The following is a 21,568-nucleotide window of genomic DNA, read 5'->3' as shown; positions in this document are numbered from 1 at the left end:
GTAAAATAAAACATTCAAATAAAACACTTGTTTTATTTTGAAAAAACTATATACAGCAAAATGCATGCACTAAAACACAGAAGACATTTAAAAGACAAGATGTCAGTGTTTTATGTAGACGGATATTGACAGAATTCAGAATTACTGTCGTAGCTGAGGCACTTTCCACAGATCAAGCTCTGAATGAGCCACTCCAGAGAGACGAAAGGCAGACCCGGGGTCACGGGTTTCGCTGCATCAGATGCAGCCACTGCCAGATCAAACTTACCAGCAGGAATGTCTGTCAGTGAACAAAATTGACATGTTTTATCACTGTCACCCAACCACAAGATGATTTATATTAAAAGGTACAGAAAGTATTTCTGTTTTACAAATACAGTACATTTAGACCTAAATACATGAACAGTACTTGACAAACGTTACTAAATGTTTTATTAAAATCACACTCACATAAGTACAGACATTTCAATGGTTTAAAGAACAATATTTAATGATGGTGGCCATCATAACAAGATCACATGACCAGTTAATACTACACACTTTATTTTAAATTCAACTGAGATTTAATGATTAAAAAATATGTAAAGACGTTTTTCTGCATTGGGTATTCCTTCAATGACATCAGTTAACTTATGTCTGTATTCAATATTACAGTTTACTATGATACTAGAATATTCAAAGAAACAAATAATTATAGGTCATTTATTGTCTAGATATAAGTATTAACATACTTGTTCACATTTCTCTGAATTTACACAAGAATACTTTCCATTATCTTCTTGGCATACTTTGCATGATGTATCTATGCAGACTAGTACCGATACAATATCTAAGTGAAACCAATGACTTGATATTATACTCCTAATGTATGTTTTGCCATCAAACCAAGTTTAGCGCTATTACTCACCAGAAATGTTTTCATTTTCTTTGTGGTGATGAACTTTTGATGCACCACCCATGGAAAGCAAAGAGGTCCACAAATCTACACGATCCTCTAATACAAGCAGCACCTTCAGGGCTTTAAAGGGGTCACAGCGAGGATGCCTGATAGAGAACGCAAGAAAACACACTTATGACCAAACATATTTTGGAACATTAGTCATACTAACCAAACATGACAATAGCCTATGTTACCATTCCACAATGCCTCCCTCCAGCCCCAGACCGGCAGGCAGCAGGTAGTTCCTGTAGTTGAGGAGTTTCTTCTCCTGGCTGCAGTCCCTCACCCACATCTGAGACACACAAGGAACACCACCTGCCACACACAGCAGATACTTCCTGGTACGACAGTGCTGGTCGGCGATCAGCAAGCTCTGATAGGCTGCTTTACACTGACAATGCAGAAAACACAAATGCATAAACAAGCACACAAATGATTTTGTGCAGCTCTCGTTTGAATATAGTCTCACCTGTTCTTCATTAAAGTCAGGCAGGATCATTCCTCCTCCGGCCTCCAGCTGTCTCGTTGTATATTCTTTATTATATGGAGCTCTCTGCACGGATTCTAGTAAGAGAAGAATTAGGTTTAAAATGGAAAACCCGACATCAATCATACCTGCAAGTAAGATGTTTTTCTTTCTTCACCTTCATCCTCATCACTGAGCTGGTGGTTGGAGTCCCTCTCACTTTCAGAGGACGCCGTCAGCATGAAGACGAACCCCATGAACAAAGAGGAGTTTTCAGGGAGAGGTCCGTGTGTCGCCACCAGGTCATCAGGGTCAGGCGGTAAATCGACACCGCTTCCGGATGTGTTACAAGCAGCTATCTTCTGCCCTGTTCAAAATCAATAAAACACTTAAAACATCTCATAGTTGTTATGAAACACCCTGCCCAACAATTATCTTGAACCAGTGAATGGTGGTTAAAGTGTATTGAACTGTGAGAAATTAGGCACCAACACCATCCACCCTGTTAAAGGTATACTTCACCCAAAAATGTAAATTCTGTCATTATTTACTCACTTGATAAAATTATTTGTTCTGATGAACACAGAGAAAGAAATTTGGATAACTTATAACCAAACAGATCTCGACCCCCATTGACTACCATAGTCTGAAAAAATACAAGTGCCCCAGAACTGTATACTGTTCTACATTCTTCAAAATGTCTTCTTTTGTGTTCAACAGAACAAACCAATGTTAAACTAATATTCCCTACTATGGGAGTCAATGGGAGGCGAGATCTGTGAGTAAATGATGATAGAATTTTCTAAAGTGCTAACACACACACAAACAATAAAATGTTATGCCACATACATACCAGTCGCTGTTTAAAGCTGACGATCTGCATTCCATATAGTGGAAACGCAAGCACTATTTATTCACAGCTTTAATTGCTTTATCATTAGTTTATATTGTAATATATAGCTGATACAACAATAAAAACAGTAAGGGAGAGGCACCGATTCAGAGTTCATTAAAAATACACAACAAAAAATACTCCTCTAAACTGTGACATAATTTCAGAGATATTAAAATGCATAAAACATTCAGCACGTATTGCTAAAAACAATAAAAGCCTGTAAAATTAAGCAATAAAACTATTCATGTAATAAAATGTCCTGTAGTGCAAATGCTGGTCCACACTGTGGCATTATAAAGGGCCGTCTATACAAAGGGCACCGTACCCACTCTTGCCCCGCCCCCCCTGCGTCCTCTTTTTGTGGGTGTTCTTTCATCATCCGTTCCACTGTTAAGCTTTCGCTTCCCTGGGGTTCTCGGGCTGTTGGTAGCACTGCGGTTAGGAGTCGTTGTTTCGTTTGGGTTTCCTCTGCGTCGCCGTTTACCTTCTACCAGGTTATCTATGAAAAAGACAGCATTCATGCTTTATTGTCAATGCCTTATATTAATTAAACAGTATATTTGTAGCAATGGCCAACAATACACTGTATTAGCCAAAATGATTACATTTCTAAAAAGCCAAAAATCATTAGGATTATATTAAGTAAAGATTATGTTCCAAGAAGATATTTTGTAAAATTCCTACCGTAAATATATCAAACTTTATTTTTGTGAGTGGATACAGCAAAGTCCCAAACAAATATGGCGGGAAACACACCTACAAACATCGCTTGCTGCTCCCGCTCTTTGGAAATTACCCACTCACGTTTGATATCTATGTATAGCTTCGAATTTCTGCTTTAGGTTCATCTATACTCCACAACGTCATCACTGTTGCAAGCCAATAGACAGCATTACAACAAACCTGCTTCATCTCAGCAACGGCCTGCTACAGCGCCTCTGATGAACAACTTAATTTTTGTTTTTGAATTTTGATTTTTTTTGCACATTCAGATTCCAGATATTTAAATAGTTGTATCTCGGTCAACAAACCATACAACAATGGAAAGCTTATTTATTCAGCATTCAGATGACGAATATTTCTCAATTTCATGACATCACATATGTGACCTGATGACATTTTTATATGGGATCGGGATGTTTTGGGAGGAGGTATTTTCCCTGGCTGTTATAAACTAAGGCTTGGTCAGAACTGGGATCCACAGAATCTACTAGAAAGTCACATCAATGTGAACACTCACCGAGGCTTATATCACATGCCATGGTTTGGGGTGTAGATGGTTCGTAGGGCCCCAGTCCATATGGCTCCCTCAAGCGGTTGCCTTGTTCCATGCTGAGGATCACAGATGTTCTGTTGTACCAGATAGTCTGGCCATCTTTCTCCACACAGTACAGAAACTCAGAACCTTGAGTCTTATGGTCCTTCACCACACCTGAATATCAGCAACCCACCAACAAGACTTCAATTAAATTGAAATAAGTCTTTTAAATCACAAATCACTGTTTACATGAATGCGCGCATAATGAACATCAGATATTTAGATGCAAAGTGCAAACTAACAGATAATAAAGATTTGACTTGCTTTAATGCAAATTACAGGCTTCTTGGCTAATAGCCTTAGATCACTGACACTTGCATAACACACACATACGACCATATCCGAAAGCCAATGTTAATAGCTCAAAAATATTTGAAATATGAATAACTTTCTTTCACTTTGGAGGACATTTCTTTCATGATGGATAAATATGCTTTTTCTAGAATGAATCGTGAACCCAAGAAATCTGTATGACTGACTTTCTTGCGCAGAACATAAAAGAAGATATTTTGAAGATGTTGGTAACCAAACAACATTGGCCCCCATTGACTTCCATTGTACAGAACGTGCATACGAGCATGCGTTCGCAAAGTTCAGGTGTTTATTTGTTCACTGCGTTTGGGTGATGAATGTTATATAAAATGTGGATATAACGCTGGATTTGGAGATCTTTTGAAACTGATATATGTAGCCGTCCCAGCACTAAAAGATGCTGGACATGCGGTGAGTGAAACTGATGTCTGTGTTTTGTTGGGTGCATACGTGCTTTGGCTTTGTATCTTTTATAAATGTGATCAAAATAAATACTCTTTGAAGATACAAAGTATGCAATACTACTCTATAGTTACTCAAGATTGCCAGAAACCCAGTGTGTTACGCCCGCCTTAAACGCATTTAAAATTGTGTTTTGGCTAAATTCAAATGTGCTATGTTGCTACGCGCTATCATCTTAGTCAACTTATTCACATGTATTGCGCTTCACACATGGGAAGCTCATACAGCGACAGCATTTACGACACGGGTAACAGACAATTGTGCTTATCAACCACATGGGGGAACCGTTAGCCAATGTTACATAGTATCGCTTTAATAAAATTCAAACAGTGTTTCTGTAAATCATACCTATATTGAAGTACTCCTTGTCGGTCAATGCTGTGACCTCTGTTTCCAGAGGAATAGGATCACACAGAAGAATGTCCTTCCCCTGAACCTCACACTCCTGGTTGTCATCGAACAGAAGGCGGAAACGGTTCTCTCCCAGGTCTCGTGTGATACTCCCAGAATAAAAGTATGAGTTGGACGACCACTTGGCCAGCACACGCAACCCAACAAAACTGCTGGTGCCAGTACTGTTGTCAGGGGAGGTGGTGTTGAGAGAATCAGAGCGGCTTGTAGTACTCAGCTCTACCGGGCTGCCCGGTGCTTGTGCATGCCGATGGACATACGGCTCTTCCTCTGACGAAGATGCCACCTGGCCATGGGCGCCACCTCTCAGCCCTGCCCTGCCACCTCTAAGTATTAAGAGGGATGAAAAGATCAACAGAAGAGATGGTAACCACGTGATCATCAGAACATCCACAAAATCACCCAGTAAAAAGAGGTTATTCACAAGCCAGACCAAGAAATGTTAATACTACTTTTTGAATGGAGAAAGATTCATGCGAGGTGAACAAATAACTGAGTCACGGTGGTTTTACAAATTGGGTTTGCCTATTTATGGACCTAGTGTTTGTGGTCCGTGTTAGTAAGTGTACCCAGGCACAGCTCACCTACGCAGCGGGCTGCCTGAAGGAGGCCTTCCTCGCCGTGCACGGCCACGGGGGCTCAGCTGGGTGTTGCCCTGAGAACCCCGTGCATCTGTCACCTCTGACCCCACCGCCACACTGTGGCTCCTCGGCTGCTGCCGTCCCCCCCACCTGGGGCTGAGTGTAAACACACAAGGAGAGGATGCGCTCAGCTGAAACGCCCTCGACCAAATGTGCATGGGAGCAGCAGCCATAAGAGGATGGGGAATTTTTTATTGCTATGTATTTTTATCTTTCTAGTGAGAAGGTGAGAAGATGCTTGGTGGAAATAAGCTTTCGAACAGCCACACACACACACAAGACATTCTTTACAACACACAGAATTACAAGTGTGAACATTCACAAAAAAAACACTGTACGTTTTTGGAAACGTGGGAGTCTGATTCAGGGTTGGGCAAATTAAAAAAGGAAATCATGTTTGAAGAAACAACCAATTTGTTCTGTTTATAATTGCAGATTTATGGGTACTCTGTAGTGTTTATATATAATTTCATAAAATGTTATCATTTTAATTCAATTTACATTCAACTCTCTCAAATCAATTGTTCAACCCTGGTCAGCACAGAAGCAGCAGTCAGTGATGAAGAGACTTGTGTTAATGCAAGAGTTAGTAAAAGGAACCATGCACAGGACCTCACACTTCGTCTTACCTGCCGGACTTGCCCCCTCGACTGGGCGGCATAATAAAATCATGCATTCTGATAGGCCCCAGTCCCCCACTGCTGGTCCCGCTGTAGCTGTGATGTGACGGGGCCTTCGAGGAGAGTGAACTGACATCAGCCAAATCTCCAGATGTCATAGAACTTCCTGTGCGGGATGGGGAGATGTCATTATCCACAACACAGCGGTCCAAGACGGGTTCCTCCGACTCCTTGGAGAAAAGATACAGCTTGAGTAACCTTGGACTGTCTTTCTGATCGGTCAATGTCTAGTCAATCATTTGGGACAAAGAAACAAAGTAAGATTTCTTACATGGCTAACTTTGCGTTCAACCTCTCTGCCGTCTTCATAATAGACATCCGTAATGATGCGAGTAACAGTCGTGCGGACCTCCTGGATGGTGCGGACATGTCGGCGCACGGATGGACCAGGTTGGGTTCTGGTGGGTGTGCTTTGCTCTCCCTTAAAGAGATGAAGTGTGTAGATTAATTAGACTAACTAGATAAAGCCCTTGTCTTAAACACAAATTGATTATGGTTTTATCAAGACTACACTTTTAAAAATGGGTGCTTCATTGAACAACCATTTTTGTCTAAATGATCCATAAAGAACCTTTTAGGTCTTTGCATATACAGTCCAAACTTTTCGTATGCGTTTTTTCATATTTGGCTATCGTTTGTACGGTGTCTCTGAATTGTTAAAAAAGGCCACTTAAAATGCTTGCTATGGATGCAACAAACGCAGGAACCCATTATTTTATGACGGACGAAAATATCATAGGCAGTTTGTAAATGTGATTGTGATTATATTTTTATATATATGTTGAAATTTTGGACACAAATTTCGCACTCATGTGCAATGGGCTTTAACATCCAAAGAACCTTTCTATTTCAAAAAAGATTTTTGCGGCGAAAAAAGGTTCTTCAGATTATGAAAAGGTGAGAAGGAATCTTTGACTCAATGGTTCTTTGTAGAACCAAAAATGGTTCTTCTATAGCATCAGTGTGAAGAACCTTTTAGGCACCTTTATTTTTAAGACAGTAGAAAAGTCATTTAGAATAGCTGTTATTTCATTAAGAAATATAGTGTTTACAAACTTACCCTTGCAGAGAGGTTGTGTGGTCCAGACAAATCGAAACTAGTCTGCTGAGACACAGCTCTCTGTAAAAAAATCCAAAGAATTAATAAAGCATGGCATCATTCATCTATTAAATCCTAAAACCCAACCAATGATTGTCTCACTTTGCTGGAAGGACTGGTGGTGGAGGGGATGTCCACGCTAGTTTGCTGGGACACGGCTCTCTGGCGAACAGGTGTGCATGGTAATGGTCTTTCTGAAGTAATGAGGACCTCTTCTCTGGGAGGGGAGGACAGACCACCGAGCAGAGGCTCAGAATTTGTGTCTGTAGCACGAGGATGCTGAGACTGACGTGGTACAACTTGACTGACTCGGTCGGAGGATCTATTGCTCTCTGTCACTCTCGGACGGTTGGGGGACAGTCCTGAGTCATTCATGTTGATGGGGCTGTTGAGCGTTTGGCTCTGTTGCTTGCTGGAGAAATGAAAAGAAAAGAATGTGTTGGTTTGTGTTTTGTATTAACTCAACGTTACAGTTTTTAAACTGGTAAAGTCTTGTTGTATCGTCTTCCTTTTGCAATAATGATGTTTGGGACTACACAACAGCACATAACATTTTATATTCATGTGTACACTTACAGTTGCACACACACTCAACTTGCTTTTGAAGTGTTTACAGACTGTCTCTGAGTTTCAATGTGGTGACAACTTACAGCTAGGGCTGTCACGATTATGAAATTAGGTTAATTGTCTAGTAAATCGTTGCGATTATGACGATTAATTGTTTGTTTTAGGGCTTTGACATTTAATTCTCATTCATTTGTGATTCGGCTTGAAACAACCATGTTGTATATTAATACTGAATATTAAACTATGTGGTCATCATATGTTTAAGGTGTCTTTTATGTGTCAATAATACAACCTCCAAAAACTTTGATCAGGGCTGAATTGAAGTCACCATTAAAATGCTATCATTCAAAAAAAAGCTTCTAGTCGTATTTTATCACTTGCAAGACTACAATAAAATTTTACTTCTATGTTAATGAAATTTCATTAGGCTGGTTTTCACATTGAGATCAGCTTAAGTTATATTAAATTGTAGGTTTTTATTTTGGTATATGCCTTTATTTTATTTTTAAAGTGCTGGTGTTGTGGTGCTACATTTGACAAGTATTACCATACTTAAGTTACAATATATACACTAAAGTATGCGATATGCAGGCACTATAGCGCCCCCTTGCGTCTTCTATTATGTGGAATAATTGCTACCCACCATCAGCCCTACTTACAGTTGCCCATAGAAACAGCAGCTAATGAAGCATCTATGTACATATCTAGAGCACTTCATGAAAGAACCCAGTTAATCCCAACTTGTGGCTGTGGAAATAGGCCATACTGAAATCTCCTCACAACCCTCACCAGAGAAGACACCAAACCTACTTAGATTTCCCTTGGTATTAGATATTTTTAGGAACCTAATTTATAACCTCACCCAAAGATTCAAGGTTATTTGTGCTCAAGACAATTGAAGCAGAGCATACATTTTTGTTTTGGAGCAATTGTGCCCCTACAACACTGCAACATTTACCTTATTGGGTAGCACTTTCTTTTACAGTCCTGTTTCCCATGTATATACTGTGTACTTATTACATTACATATAATAACTGGGTAACAACTAGATTCTAACCCTGAACCTAAACTTATACTATGTAGTTACCTTATACTACCCTTTACTTTCTTCGGGTAAGTACACTCCAAGTAGACAATTGGTACTGTACTGTAAAATAAAGTGCAACCAACAAATGTTTACTGACACTTTGTTAAAACTTTCAATAGTCAGTCAGCTGGTGGTGCAGGGTGCTAGCAAAGCCATGGTGACTGGGAATGCAGATGTAAAATGAAAATAACCTAACACCGGAAATGCAATTTTATGACTAATTGGTAAACATTTAAAATATGTGAATGTATGGAATGTTAAATAGTCTTAATTAGTATAGTATAGTAATACTTAAATAGTATTAATTACGGCAACATTTGCCCAGCAATTATGACATAAGAGCTGGAAAGCAAACGTATGCGTATCAACTCACGAATATTAATTTACTTGACTGCCTTTTCCAGGAAGACTGACAAGCAGTGTCATTTTCCATTGTTATTCATTTTTGTATGCTTTTTTGCCCGGATGGAGGAAAAGAAGAGTAGCCAATCACAGTATCACTGGACCCAGTCTGCCCTGGTAGTAATACTGGTGGTAATGCAATACAAAATATTCAAAATGTGACATTACAGACTCATTTCAGAGGTCTATGTTACCTGATAGGAAGACCACTGGACTGTACTTCATCCTCCACCTGGATCTGTCTGTGTGCTTCCCGGACACGACTAAAGACAGACGGACTGAAAAAAACACATCATTTTTCAAGTGTACTTCATTACAAGCTAGGCAATACTATCTTATTCCTGACAAGACATATAGGGACACGGTTAATGACATCTGACAATGAGCCACACTAACTTGCCAAATATTGACATGCTTCCGCTGTAATTGAAAAACTGAAAGTAGTTTTATACTCACAAAATAGAAAACAAACCAACTCCTAAATACAGTATTTACCCTTCCTACTGTTTAGATCTGTAGTTAAATGAAACCATTTGCCATCTCAAGGCATGATTAATATTTGTATTGACAGAAGAAAAATGAATCCAGCCCACAGATAAGCTTCATGCATAGCAACCACCACAGGTTACCTCGTTACAGCCATGGCAACAGTGGTAGCCTTGGAGACGGAGACCTCCTCATCTGTTAATGGTGGTTCTGGGAAAGCATTCAAATCAATCTTGTAAAAAAAGCAGTCAGCTTCACAATACTTAGTAAAACTTTCAAGTGAAAACTGTTGTTGTAAAATGTTATCATCTAATTGTCAAATCAACATATAAGTGTTTAACATATAGAAAGCATGCATATACGGCCACGGAAAAAAATATGAGACCATTATTCAGTTGAGACCATTTCACATAAAACATTTTTTTAGCTTTTCCTAAATACATGTACACATATTACTGTTGTATTGCTTGAAAGTAAATATGAACTTGTTTCCTTGCAAGTATTCGGAGTTTAAAAAAATAGAGCATCTTTTCTGTTATTTTAACCCGTTTCTCCAGTTTTCAAAATATTTTTATTATTATTAATGTTGAGTGTCCTTTTATCTAAACACATACCTATAAATTGTAAATTTAGAAAAACTTAAAATATTTTTAAAGCAGTCTCTAAATTTTTTTCTGTGGCTGTATATCTAAATATTATGCTTAAACATTTAGCATGTATGCATTATTAAAAAGTTGATGTGTCTAAAAAGGCTTTTACTCTGCAGGCTGAAATGTTCGGAGCCTGAGCTGCCCTCCTCCACTGGGGTCACCAGTTTCATCCTCAGACTCAGTTTCCCATCTCCCTCCATCACAGCTGGCTCTTCACCCTCTCTGCTCTCCTCTACCGAAATCTCACTTGCCGCCATTGTCGTCTCCCTGGTAACGTCGCCCTCTGACGGCTCCGAGAATGAGGTAATCTCTGAAAATCGTCAGAACGGTACAAAGTAAAAACACAACAGGAAGTATTTAACTGGGGAGGAGTGTTCGGCACCAGATCAGCATTCTTGTATAAACACATGCATCCAAAAGTATCGCAATAAATAAAGAGAGGACACCCACCAATAGGAGTGCTGTGCCTTGGTGTCTTTTTCAGCAGACTAATTTGTGGAGGAGTCGCACTCACTGCAGGGCGGATCAACTCGCCCTCATTGGGCAAAGTAAAGTGAAACGGAAGCTCTGGCCAGGAAAGAACAAAAGACAACAGCTAGTTGAATATACTGTGGAAAGGTTACGTAACAGCCGGGGAAAATAGATCATTTGTTTGCAGAATAATCCCACCTCCAGAGCTGTCGCTCAGACTTTTGTTGGCGGCATTGTCTGAGTTCATTCTCTCCTGGTCTTTGCGCTGTCCTGTTTCACCGCCCCTTGGGCTCTGTGACTTAGTTCTCTCAAGCTGTAAAGGTGAAGCCTCAGTTGATCTCAGTTGCTGAGACCCTGACATCTTGGCTGTTTTCTCCTGCACGGATCCCCTGGTAGGTTGAGAGAAGCTTACGAATGGCTGGGACCTCTTTTCCTTCACCTTCTCCTGAGAGGCCCTCTGGCTCTCCTCTAGCACCACTACATTAAAACTCTCCTCGTTGCTGGAGGACTGGAGATCCCTAGTTTTCTCTTTATCTTGCTTTCCATTCTCCTCCTCCATGGGTTCTGGAGAAAGCACCTGACTTTGAGACAAGGCCAAGTCGAGTCTGCTCTCTTCACCTTTTACGGTACTCTGTATCTCACTTTCATCCATCCGCTCCTCCTGAGTATTTTTAACACTGTCTGTAATAACATTGTGGCTGTGTATCATTGGCTGACTCAGTTTTTGGCTTTCAACATGTTCTTTTTTATTCTCTGTTTTCTTTTGAGAGGAAACAGTCAGAACAGATAAGGACTGAGATTGTGAAGGGACATGAACAGGAGTGCAGGTTAAAGGTCCTGCAGCTGATAGTGGGGTTTGAGAAGACCCAGCGGATGGCATATCTGTGGTTTTGCTTTTCTGTGGTACAGAAGGGGTGTCTGACGCACTGACAGACATCTTGGATTGAGCGACATCCGGGGTAGCGCTTATATTCTGTTTTCCTACGTTATCAGACTGTGAGAACTTTTGAGAGCCACGGTTTTCCACTTTTTCGGGTGCATTTTTAGAATCCATCACTTTATTTTGTGAATTCTGAGAAGTTTTGTTGGATTCTGGGTCCATACCATTCTTGCTCACATTTTGGGAGTGACATTTGGGGTCAGAATTACTCTTTTCGACATCCAAAGTTCCTTCTTCTTCAATCTGTGTGGCTTGACTATCATCTTCAACAATGAATGCCTGAGTCTTCTGAGAATGATTGTTTTCACTGCTGAGCTCCAACTGTAAGCATTCAGCTACCTCTGAGGGTTGTGAAAAGCTGCTTGAAGGCATTTTTACTTTCTCTGGCGGACCAGTTTGTTTGGGTGTTTCTAACTCAGTTAGTGATTGGCTGTTTTGTGAAAGCAGCTTCCTCTTTGAAGGCTCTGTGCCTGGACTGTTGTTGCCAGGTTCAAGGCTTGGAGTGGAAATAAACACATCCTACACAAAAGAAAAGTACTGTGTGAACAAAACAGTGTGAATTAAAAATCAAAGTTAAATCAGCACAGTTGATGCTTACATGTGAGAATTCAGGCTGGCTGGGCACAGAGAGGCTTTTCTCCAGAATAAATCCAGGGGGATTCTGGGACACTGGAGTGGAAGCTGTAGGTTGTGGTTTGGGGCAGGGGTCCGTGTCCATTGGCTCCTCCTCTCTCCCTTGATGCTGGTCCTCTGCTGGGCCAGATGTGTCCATTGGGGATCCAGTTGCTTCATTATATTCCGAACAAAATAATTTAGTGGTGATTTTAGAAAGCCTTTTACAGCTCATAATAACAACCTGTGTGTATAATGGACTTACTGTGATCTTTTTCTGTTGGTGAATTTGGGACAATGTGAGGGGCTTGACTTAAATTGTCCTGAGTGGCTGCCACAAAGTCAACAGACTGCCTGAAAATGAAAGAACACATGGCATATATTGAACAGAGAAAATGTTTATAAGCATTTAAAGGGACAGTTGACAAAAATGAAAATTCTGTCATCATTAACTCGCCCTCAGGTTGTTCTAAAGCTGTTCTTCACACCAAAAAATATTGTTATCACGTTCCTTAAACCATGTATGTATAATGCATTATAAAGAGTTATTAAAGGGTAAAATGTATTATAATAAAACATATCATAATGTGTGTTGTAATGCATTATATGTAGTTGTAAAGAATTATAACCAAATTAAAATGTGTAGTGTAAAAATGAATTGCTACGTGTTATAATGTATTAACTGTAATATTTATAAGATATAACATTGCATTTAAAGGTGCATTTCAATGCTTTAAAACTACTTTTATAATGCATTATACATACATGCCTCAAGGAAAGTGTTACCAAAATATTTTGAAGAATATGGCAAAATAAACCGTTCTGGGGCACTATTGAGTACCATTGTAGTTTTTTTTCCCTACTATGGAAGTCAACAGTGCTCCAGAACTGTTTAGATACAAACATTCTTTTAAATACCTATTTTTGTGTTCATCAAAACAACTAAATTTGGACAATTATGGAACAGCTAGGGGATGAGTAAATGATGTCCGAATTGTTATATCTGGGTGAACTATTCTTTTAAGACGAATGTATGAAAAAAGGTATTTCATCATCATGAAATTACTTTTCATCAATAATAACTAATTATTCTCACAATGTTCCAGATCAATATGACATTCTGTCTTCTACAGACCATCAAGCAGCAGTTAACCTTAATGTTGACTTTCTGTCTGTCACACAAACCTGTCTTAAATGCATAGAACCGATACTCCCGAATGTACAAACACATATCAATATTCAGACTAATAATAAATTCTTACTGTGAAAGACTCTCCTGCACAAGTGTGCGCTGGCCAGACAGGTGAAGCAAGCGAAGACTGTGTGCAGGTGTTGATGTTGGTATAGCGCTGCTGTCTAACTTGATGTCTGTGAAAGTAAACCAAAGGGTTAACAATAACAATAACCAAAACGAAAACTACAGCAAATCCATGTAATAATGTGGGTATCTACCGTTTTGCTCTTTTTCAAACAGGTCATCCTGAGAGGAAACAATGTCATCATCTTCATTCTCCTGACTGTCAGTTACTTGAGAGTGCAGTATAGCCTGAACACTAAGCTTCCTGCCTTCCCCAACCTGAGGCCCTGAAGAGCTCTTTGAGCTGACCTCTGACCTACAACGAGATCTAAGTTACCAAATTGATAAAAACTGAGAAACTCTTAATTGGTATCGTGGCTGAAGAATATGCTTGCCCTCTAGAACTTCCATCCTGACAGGCTGATGTTCTCTCTGAACTCTTCAAGTCACCTGAGAAAAAGAAACCAAAACAAAAACCCATATTAGAAATGAAATTGATAAAACATGAAACATCCAATAGGTTTATTTAAAAACGGTGAATAAAATATTTGGATTTACATTGACTGGCTGGGTTCGGACTGTCTTTTTGTTTGGCAGGAGCTCCACCCAGCTGGTCTTCATCATCATGGATACCCTGGCTCTCTGACAGCTCCAAGAAACCGAACTGAGACATCCCATCTGTGAACAGATCAACCATGTTTTTCATTCATTTATTTCTCAAAGCATTTTCTTTGAAGATGTCAGACAGACACAGTATTGAACAGATATCGAAGATATCTCACCACGTGTCTCTGTGCCATGTGTTGTGGAATTAGTCTCGGACTCCATGTGCTCTTTACCACCTCTGTATGAACAATTACGATTATGGGTATAAAATATTACTCACTACATGGATAAATTAAGATTTCGTTAATAGCTCAACTGCTTAATGGTTTTAGTACCTTTTTTGTTTAGGAACAGAGCAAACTTCAAAAACTTGACTATGCTCTGTTGCTGCTGAACACAAGTTGGACTGAGAATTGTCTGAAAAAAATAAATAAGCTGTCTTTGGTATTAAACAAACAGAAACTAAAAATCCTTTGTTTGGCAGGGAAGTTACAATACATACCTGAGTGGGAGGTACTGTCAATCTTATTAATCTGACTGCCAGATTGCAAATGACTTTTGGTAGGGGAAGAAATCAGCTCCTGCAAATAAACATTGTGAAAGACAGAAAGTCACTGATACCATCACAAGTTTACATAGGCTTGAGACCAAAATAATAAGTGAAGACAGAACTCAATCTTTACATGATGCCCTCATCTGTAAGGCCTTACCAACACAGGGCTGTGAGATGTAGGCTGGAGGTTAGAGAGGCGACGGGCCAGAAGAGCAGAGTAGCTGGTTTCTGGGTCGTCCTCCAGGGCAACGCTGTCAGGCTGGGAGTCCTCGACTATTAGGCAGGGGTTCTCTGTCTGAGGAAAACTTGAATCAAGATCACTCTCACCAGAATCCATAAGGATGGTATAGGGTTAGCAGGTGTCTAAGTACACAGAGATGAGAAACGTGGGTTAAAATGCAGAGTAAAGTTAAAATAAAACTGTTAAAGACACATACAAATACAAGACAGACAAGAAAGTGCCATGTGTTTGAGCAGAACAATGACAGATCTTCCAGCACAACATGGATACACGTGTAACACAGAACACGTTCACCAAAATACTTTATAAAGTAGCATTTAAGGAATGAGTGTCACGATTATTATAAGAGCACGCGAGATTTCCTGCTGCGCGACACCGCGAGACTGTACGCAGCTACATGGTGGTACGAGTTTCTCTAACAAAAGATCAAGAAGCACCGCGAAATGCACAAACGAATTGTTAAAACACATCAGTAAAACACGTGCGTCCTCTTATTCCACGAACAACCTTTTCTTAGAGAGAATGTGCATACACCGATACAGGTAACATTGCACTGATAATAATCTGGGTAAACACTTCCTGTAAACAAAGAGGAGGAAATATCACCGTATTTACCTTATTTCCTCAATACATCTGCTGACTTCGCTCATCCCAGCAAATGTGTAGCACTTTACAATGTATGTACAGTCCAAACTTCTGTATACTTTCACACCCTAACCCTAGTGAAACCCTTCGCGGTAAAAAGACGTTGCAGAAAATGTCGGCGCCGATTGGCTGGAGTAGTTCGTGCCTCAACCGAACGCGTAGAAATCCTCTTTTGATTGGCTAGGAATGAATATCAAGGCGGGGCTTTGTGCTCTGTTGTTGGCATTGCGCAGATGTTTAAAGGCCGCAGTGGTTCAATTTATTCGGCCTTCGTACAGTAGCTGCTTTCGAGGGATGGATACTGTACATTAGCATCAAAACACGCCCACAAATGTACAGCGGGACACAAATTACAGTAAAACATAATGAGCGTAACGAAACTAAATAAGGGGTAACCTTGGGAAAATGTTTTGTGTACAGATAAAAAATTAAACGGAATTTATACTGAACTCCAAAATGTGGTCAATGGCATCACAATATTTGTAATTTCCAGGGGGAAATACAAAAATGCAAGTTTTTTAATTGTCTTTATGAAAAACACGTTTATCTATTTATATTATCCCTGCTTCATGTCTACATATACATTGAATCATCAGTGATGATAAAGATGTCTTTCATTGGTTTATAATATCATGCGATGCGATGCCATTAAATGTCTGCTTCCTTCTAGACATTTGGCGTGCTTGAAGCAATGTTTACAAAATAAACATTTATTATCAAGCACATGATAGCTATTAGCTGCCGTAGATAGGTGAAACAAAGCATACGCGACGCGTTACCTTTCGACATGTTCTCGCAGTAAGTGATAACAATACAGAAACAATCATCATATGGGTACAACACTACAAGACTATTACATGATTTCGTCCAAAAATGAACGAGCTGAAAGCACAAAATGCAAGTCATAATCATGGCGACAGCGTACAAAAATGAGCCAATACCTGAGAAATGGTCCTTTGTAAAACCGTAGGCTTTCTGAAAGAATGCAGGAATATATAAATGGTTGTGCGAACCGATTATCTCGTCATGAAGATGGGGTGTGTGAGGGATACAGGATCACTTGACGATGCATTGGCTGCTTGGCATTTTTGATGTGCGCGCGCGCATGGTAATTAATGCATTTCGAAATAAATAAAGAAATGCAAAAAATTCTACGTAAGGAGCTTTGCGATTTGCTCAGTTTTTCGGCTATTAATAACTTTTCAAGAATGGAAACTAGACACCCTGATTTATAGCAAGTATAAATATCGAAATGTCTGAAATATAAACGTCCCTTTTTAAGCTTTCCCGTTATCAAAAGTTGACTTGAATATCCAGGTGTGTGGTCATGTGTGTCTTTCAGTAAATTAAATTCTAGGTTACTGGTGTTATGACTGAAGACAATCTAATGGGAAATAATGCAAATGCATTACAAAATATTGACAACAACAAGACATCACTGTCCATCAATTTCAGGCTCCAAGCATGAGAGATTTGATACAGTAGGGTTCAAATATAGTCATTTTATAGTAATGGGTAAAGTTAAAGTAATGGACTCAGAGTTATAGTTTAAAGTAACAGTATGCTTGTTATATGATCCCATCATGGCAGCCTCAAGATCCCTCAAAACAGAAAAACTTTCTTAGGCTATGATGTGCTCGGATTTTTCTTGGAAAATGGAAATAATACAGTCCCCCTACACTGTAAAAAATGAATCATGGGTCTTGTAAATTCCATTAAAAAAATTAATGTGATGATTAAAAATAGTGTGTATATTTCATTAATGAAACTGTGGTTTAGTGTTTTATAAATAATATTGAGGAGATTTCACTAATAAAACCAAGATATTATTTTCTCTTTTTAATTTAAGGAAATGTCCTCAATTTTGTAACTTGTTTTGAGGAACAAAATAAAGCTGAAATAAGATACATATTTATTTTAAGAGAACTTGTTCAATTACTTATTTATTTGGACACCTTTTGAAATTGAACGGCATAGCAGGTTGAGGAGCCCAGTGTCAAGTGTTTTGAAGTAGGCTACCATCCTAACATCAAAACTACTGATACAATATCAATAGTTTGTTCTTTTCAGTTATTGTGTTTAGTCCTGAAAAGGTTTATAATTGTATTTCTGTGTTGTCCCACACTTAATTCAAAGTCTTGTTTTTTAATCTGGATACACCATGGAAGTTCAAGATGTTCAGTTGGATGTTTATTTATATATTTATTAAGAAATGTGACCCAGGTTTGTTTATTTAGTCAGAAGACACACGCGGATCCCTAGTGCGAAACAAACAAGTGTGTGAAAGCAGAGTGGCGCATCATGAACCGTTCTCTCCCGTTTCATACCGCACGCGTAGGCAGCGCGTGTTCGCGGAGCAGAACAGCAGTGCAGCGATCATTTTGGCGCAGAGTTTTGCTGCGCTGCTAACGCTCAATTAAAGCGGCATTGTGTTTTTAACAGTCGCCATGAGTTTCAAAAACACTATTGCCAGGAGTTATTTTGGCCAAAACCACAATGGCACATTTAAAGGGATTACAATACAAGTAGGCCTATGTTTAAAGCTTTCCTGTAGCTCAGTGGGAAGAGCATTGCGTGGAGAGCGCAAGGTTGTGTGTTCGATCCCGATGGTTTCCAAATACCCAGAATGTATCATCTTAGATTTTATGCTTATATTGCAAATGAAGGAGCTGGAAACGATCGTATTAAGCTGTCATTGTATTTTCTGAAACCCACTGTCATAATTATATTCTGAAAAAAAAACAGATACAATTACATAGACATCGTGTAATATGTTTATATTGTGTATGTGTCAGAGAAAAGCGATCGCATGACAAGTCAGTCACTCTATGGTGAGTTAACTCTTAAGTGACTTCGTATCCTTCAAATCACGATGGGTTTTAATTTATAACTTGTCCTACACAGATCTAAAAGAGCATCGAACAGGCATATATAACAAATCACCTCTGGTATCGAACCCACAGCCTTGCCTTGCTAACGCAATGCTCATACCACTGAGCCACAGAAAACTAAATCTTAACTAAATCTTTGGTGTTTCAATTCTCACGAAAACTTTACCCTAACCCCAACCTTACTCTTACCATCTAAACTACCTATGATTGTTAAATTGACGAAAAACACGTTTGGGTGATGACATCATACTCGAAACACCAAGGATTTAGCGAGAGCCCACCGGGCTAATAAACAGCGGATCCATCACCCATGGAAGTAAGCTATACAGTAGGTGGCGGTACTAAGGACTGAACGGTGCTGAGGACATTAAACAAGACAAGATGAAGAAGATGTAAATTGCATGTGAGCAGTGGCGTTTTGTCAGAGCGGTGGATAATCACATAAAGAGGTAAGCCATATTTAGGTTTATATGCTTATAATTGTACAAAAACGTTAAAATTGTGACATCTTTATATTTAAGAGGTGTGTCCACCTCTTCAAGCTAGGTTGTACAATTTCTAATATGTAACTTTTTTTGTTTACAGATCTTTGTGAGGCTCCTTGTTGCAGCATCTCTGTTAGCATTTATGCAGGCTTCTTATATTGTCAGTTTAAATAACCTGCATTTAGGACTTTGACAATGTAGCATGAAATCATGGTGTGGAAGTGCAAAGTTTGCCAGTTGACATCATCTTCAAAGGGAGCTCTTTTGGGGCACTACAGACTAAAACATTGACCATTTACACATAGCCATACTATACCTTGCATGCCCACATTACAACTGTCCATGCTTTTTCAAAACAGACGGTGCTCTTCACACACATTTGACTATATCATTTAATTGAGGACACTTTGGAACCAGAGGCAGTGTTTTCCTTTAACTGTAACATTTGTAATACACAATATTCTTCTGAAAATGACTATTTTCAACATTTGTGTAAACAACTCAGAGGTCACGAAACTGTAGAATGTGTATTTTATGGGTGTGATTTTAAGACAAACTTTTATGGGACTTTTTGTGATGCACAAAAGCAGAAAACACAATCCTCATTCTCCTAATGATTTCAAGGCTGATGTGATGAGCAAGACCAGGCAGCATTCAGTTGCTGTTGATCCACACTGTGAGGATTCAGAAAGCGCTGGAGAAAGTGATGATCAGGTTCCAGATGACGAGATTCCTAACCTGTTGCAAACAGTTCTGAATAAATTAGCCTGAATAAATTGATGACTTGATAGTACATTTTATTTTCAAGTCATTTTCATCAATACAAATGAGGAAATTTTACTTGTGAGACAAATAAATAAAGCACATTGCTTAAATGATAGAAAGTCATTATGTGCCGTTGATTGAAAAGTTAGGGGAATTTAAGTACATTTTTTTCTGAGACAACTCAAATAAATAAAGCAGATTCCTTAAATGAAATAAAGTCATCATGTGTCGTTTATTGAAAAGTTAAGGGTATTTTACTAATTTTTTTTGTGAGACAACTTAAATAAATAAAGCACATTGCTTAAATGATATAAAGTCATCATGTGCCGTTTATTGAAAAGTTAAGGGAATTTTACTACATTTTTTTGTGACACAACTTAAATAAATGAAGCACATTGCTTAAATTATAGAAAGTCATCATGTGCCGTTTATTGAAAAGTTAAGGGAATTTTACTACATTTTTTTGTGACACAACTTAAATAAATGAAGCACATTGCTTAAATTATAGAAAGTCATCATGTGCCGTTTATTGAAAAGTTAAGGGAATTTTAGTAAAAAAAATTGTGAGACAACTTAAATAAATAAAGTACATTGCTTAAATGATACAAAGTCATCATTTGCCGTTGATTGAATAGTCAAGAGAATTTTACTTTATTTATTAAGGTAAATTCCACAAAAAGAAAAAAAAGAAAAAACTACTAAAAAAAAATAAGTGTAATAATGTTACCTAAATTTTTTTAAGTAAATAGCATGTTTTAATTTTTACAGTGTATAGCAACTACAGAAGAAAAATGTTAACATCAGAAAATCAACACAACGGTCAAGTAGACTTAATAAATAACTGTAAAACTTTCATTAGAATATCACAATAAATAAAAAAAAATGCTTGCTTTTTGAAAAGAAAGTGTGGTGGTGGCTCTTTCATATATAAAATGGGGTTTGACTTAAAGATGGTTTTCTTTGTCCTATACAATGATGACAAAAAATGTTTTTTTGCACTGAATGAAACAGCAGAGGGCAGTATATCATTCTACTGTTCACGCTTCAGTATGCAATAAGGCAGTAAACCTATTAAAAAATGCTGACTCACGAGACATCGTTGGAATGATATACATCAGATATACATCAGAGTTATAGCAGTCGGTAACACCCTAACTCAAGCAGAATATGACCAAGCCCTCTTGTGATGTATTCTAGGATCACATTTCATCTGCAGTATATAGTAGTCATATATACTATCGTATATACGTATGAGTTGTCAACACAATTTGTTTTAGGTTTGATCTTATGCACTGGGTGTTTTGTGTGTCGTTATCTGATCTCGTGTCGTGACACATTTTTCAGTCAAATGAATAAATCCCTGTAAATGATCCAAACCATCTTCCATGCATGTGTTTGTTTTCTTACTCAAGCCTCTTGAGTGCTTGAATTGCAGACGTTTTGTATTAGAAAAAATCCGATGGAGCGTAAACAATTAATTCCCTCAGGTGTCACGGAATTTATTATTGCAAGTAAAGTTCTCATGATGAAATGTAGGGATGTGTTGCCATCTAATAAACCAATAGAAGGGAGTCTTTCTCAAACCACTCCTTCTGCTTCTTCTGTAATCCCGCCTCACGGAGGGAGCTCATGGCTGCAGTTGTCAT

General features: G+C 38.7%; 1 protein-coding gene across 5 annotated transcripts; it reads right to left on the bottom strand.

The window, feature by feature from the left end:
* Positions 1-13: 13 nt before the first annotated feature.
* Positions 14-16,861, bottom strand: tp53bp1 (tumor protein p53 binding protein, 1). 5 transcript variants are annotated; one of them, XM_056744034.1, is made up of 29 exons: positions 16,723-16,861; positions 15,053-15,258; positions 14,845-14,923; positions 14,678-14,759; positions 14,519-14,580; positions 14,295-14,414; positions 14,132-14,186; positions 13,892-14,052; positions 13,702-13,807; positions 12,705-12,793; positions 12,426-12,613; positions 11,086-12,346; positions 10,867-10,983; positions 10,526-10,726; positions 9,910-9,976; positions 9,475-9,558; positions 7,327-7,636; positions 7,186-7,245; positions 6,397-6,546; positions 6,075-6,295; positions 5,389-5,541; positions 4,742-5,130; positions 3,542-3,733; positions 2,627-2,800; positions 1,585-1,773; positions 1,410-1,504; positions 1,135-1,331; positions 908-1,044; positions 14-280 (listed from the first exon to the last, which is right to left on the bottom strand). In XM_056744034.1, the coding sequence occupies exons 2-29, from the start codon at positions 15,230-15,232 to the stop codon at positions 111-113; spliced, it is 5,289 nt and encodes a 1,762-aa protein (XP_056600012.1). In that variant the 5' UTR covers positions 15,233-15,258; positions 16,723-16,861; the 3' UTR covers positions 14-110. The 5 variants fall into 5 exon arrangements, 4 of the variants coding, with proteins under 4 accessions (XP_056600012.1, XP_056600004.1, XP_056600020.1 ...); XM_056744026.1 differs by lacking the exon at positions 16,723-16,861 and adding an exon at positions 15,752-15,865; XM_056744042.1 differs by lacking the exons at positions 5,389-5,541; positions 16,723-16,861 and adding an exon at positions 15,752-15,865.
* Positions 16,862-21,568: the final 4,707 nt, after the last annotated feature.

This window comes from Triplophysa dalaica, chromosome 1 (genome assembly GCF_015846415.1).
Source record: "Triplophysa dalaica isolate WHDGS20190420 chromosome 1, ASM1584641v1, whole genome shotgun sequence".
In the NCBI taxonomy this organism is placed as follows: Eukaryota; Metazoa; Chordata; class Actinopteri; order Cypriniformes; family Nemacheilidae; genus Triplophysa; species Triplophysa dalaica.
Note: the sequence above shows the minus strand (reverse complement) of the source record. Positions and strands in the feature narration are given on the sequence as shown.

Bases quoted from the DNA above. Each gene is read 5' to 3' on its own strand.
- tp53bp1 (XM_056744034.1), bottom strand. From the start codon at position 15,232: ATGGATTCTGGTGAGAGTGATCTTGATTCAAGTTTTCCTCAGACAGAG. The intron at 6,547-7,185 runs GTAAGTTTGTAA...CATCTCTTTAAG, and splicing joins CACACAACCTCTCTGCAAGG to GGAGAGCAAAGCACACCCAC. The intron at 5,542-6,074 runs GTAAGACGAAGT...GTTTACACTCAG, and splicing joins CGAGGGGGCAAGTCCGGCAG to CCCCAGGTGGGGGGGACGGC.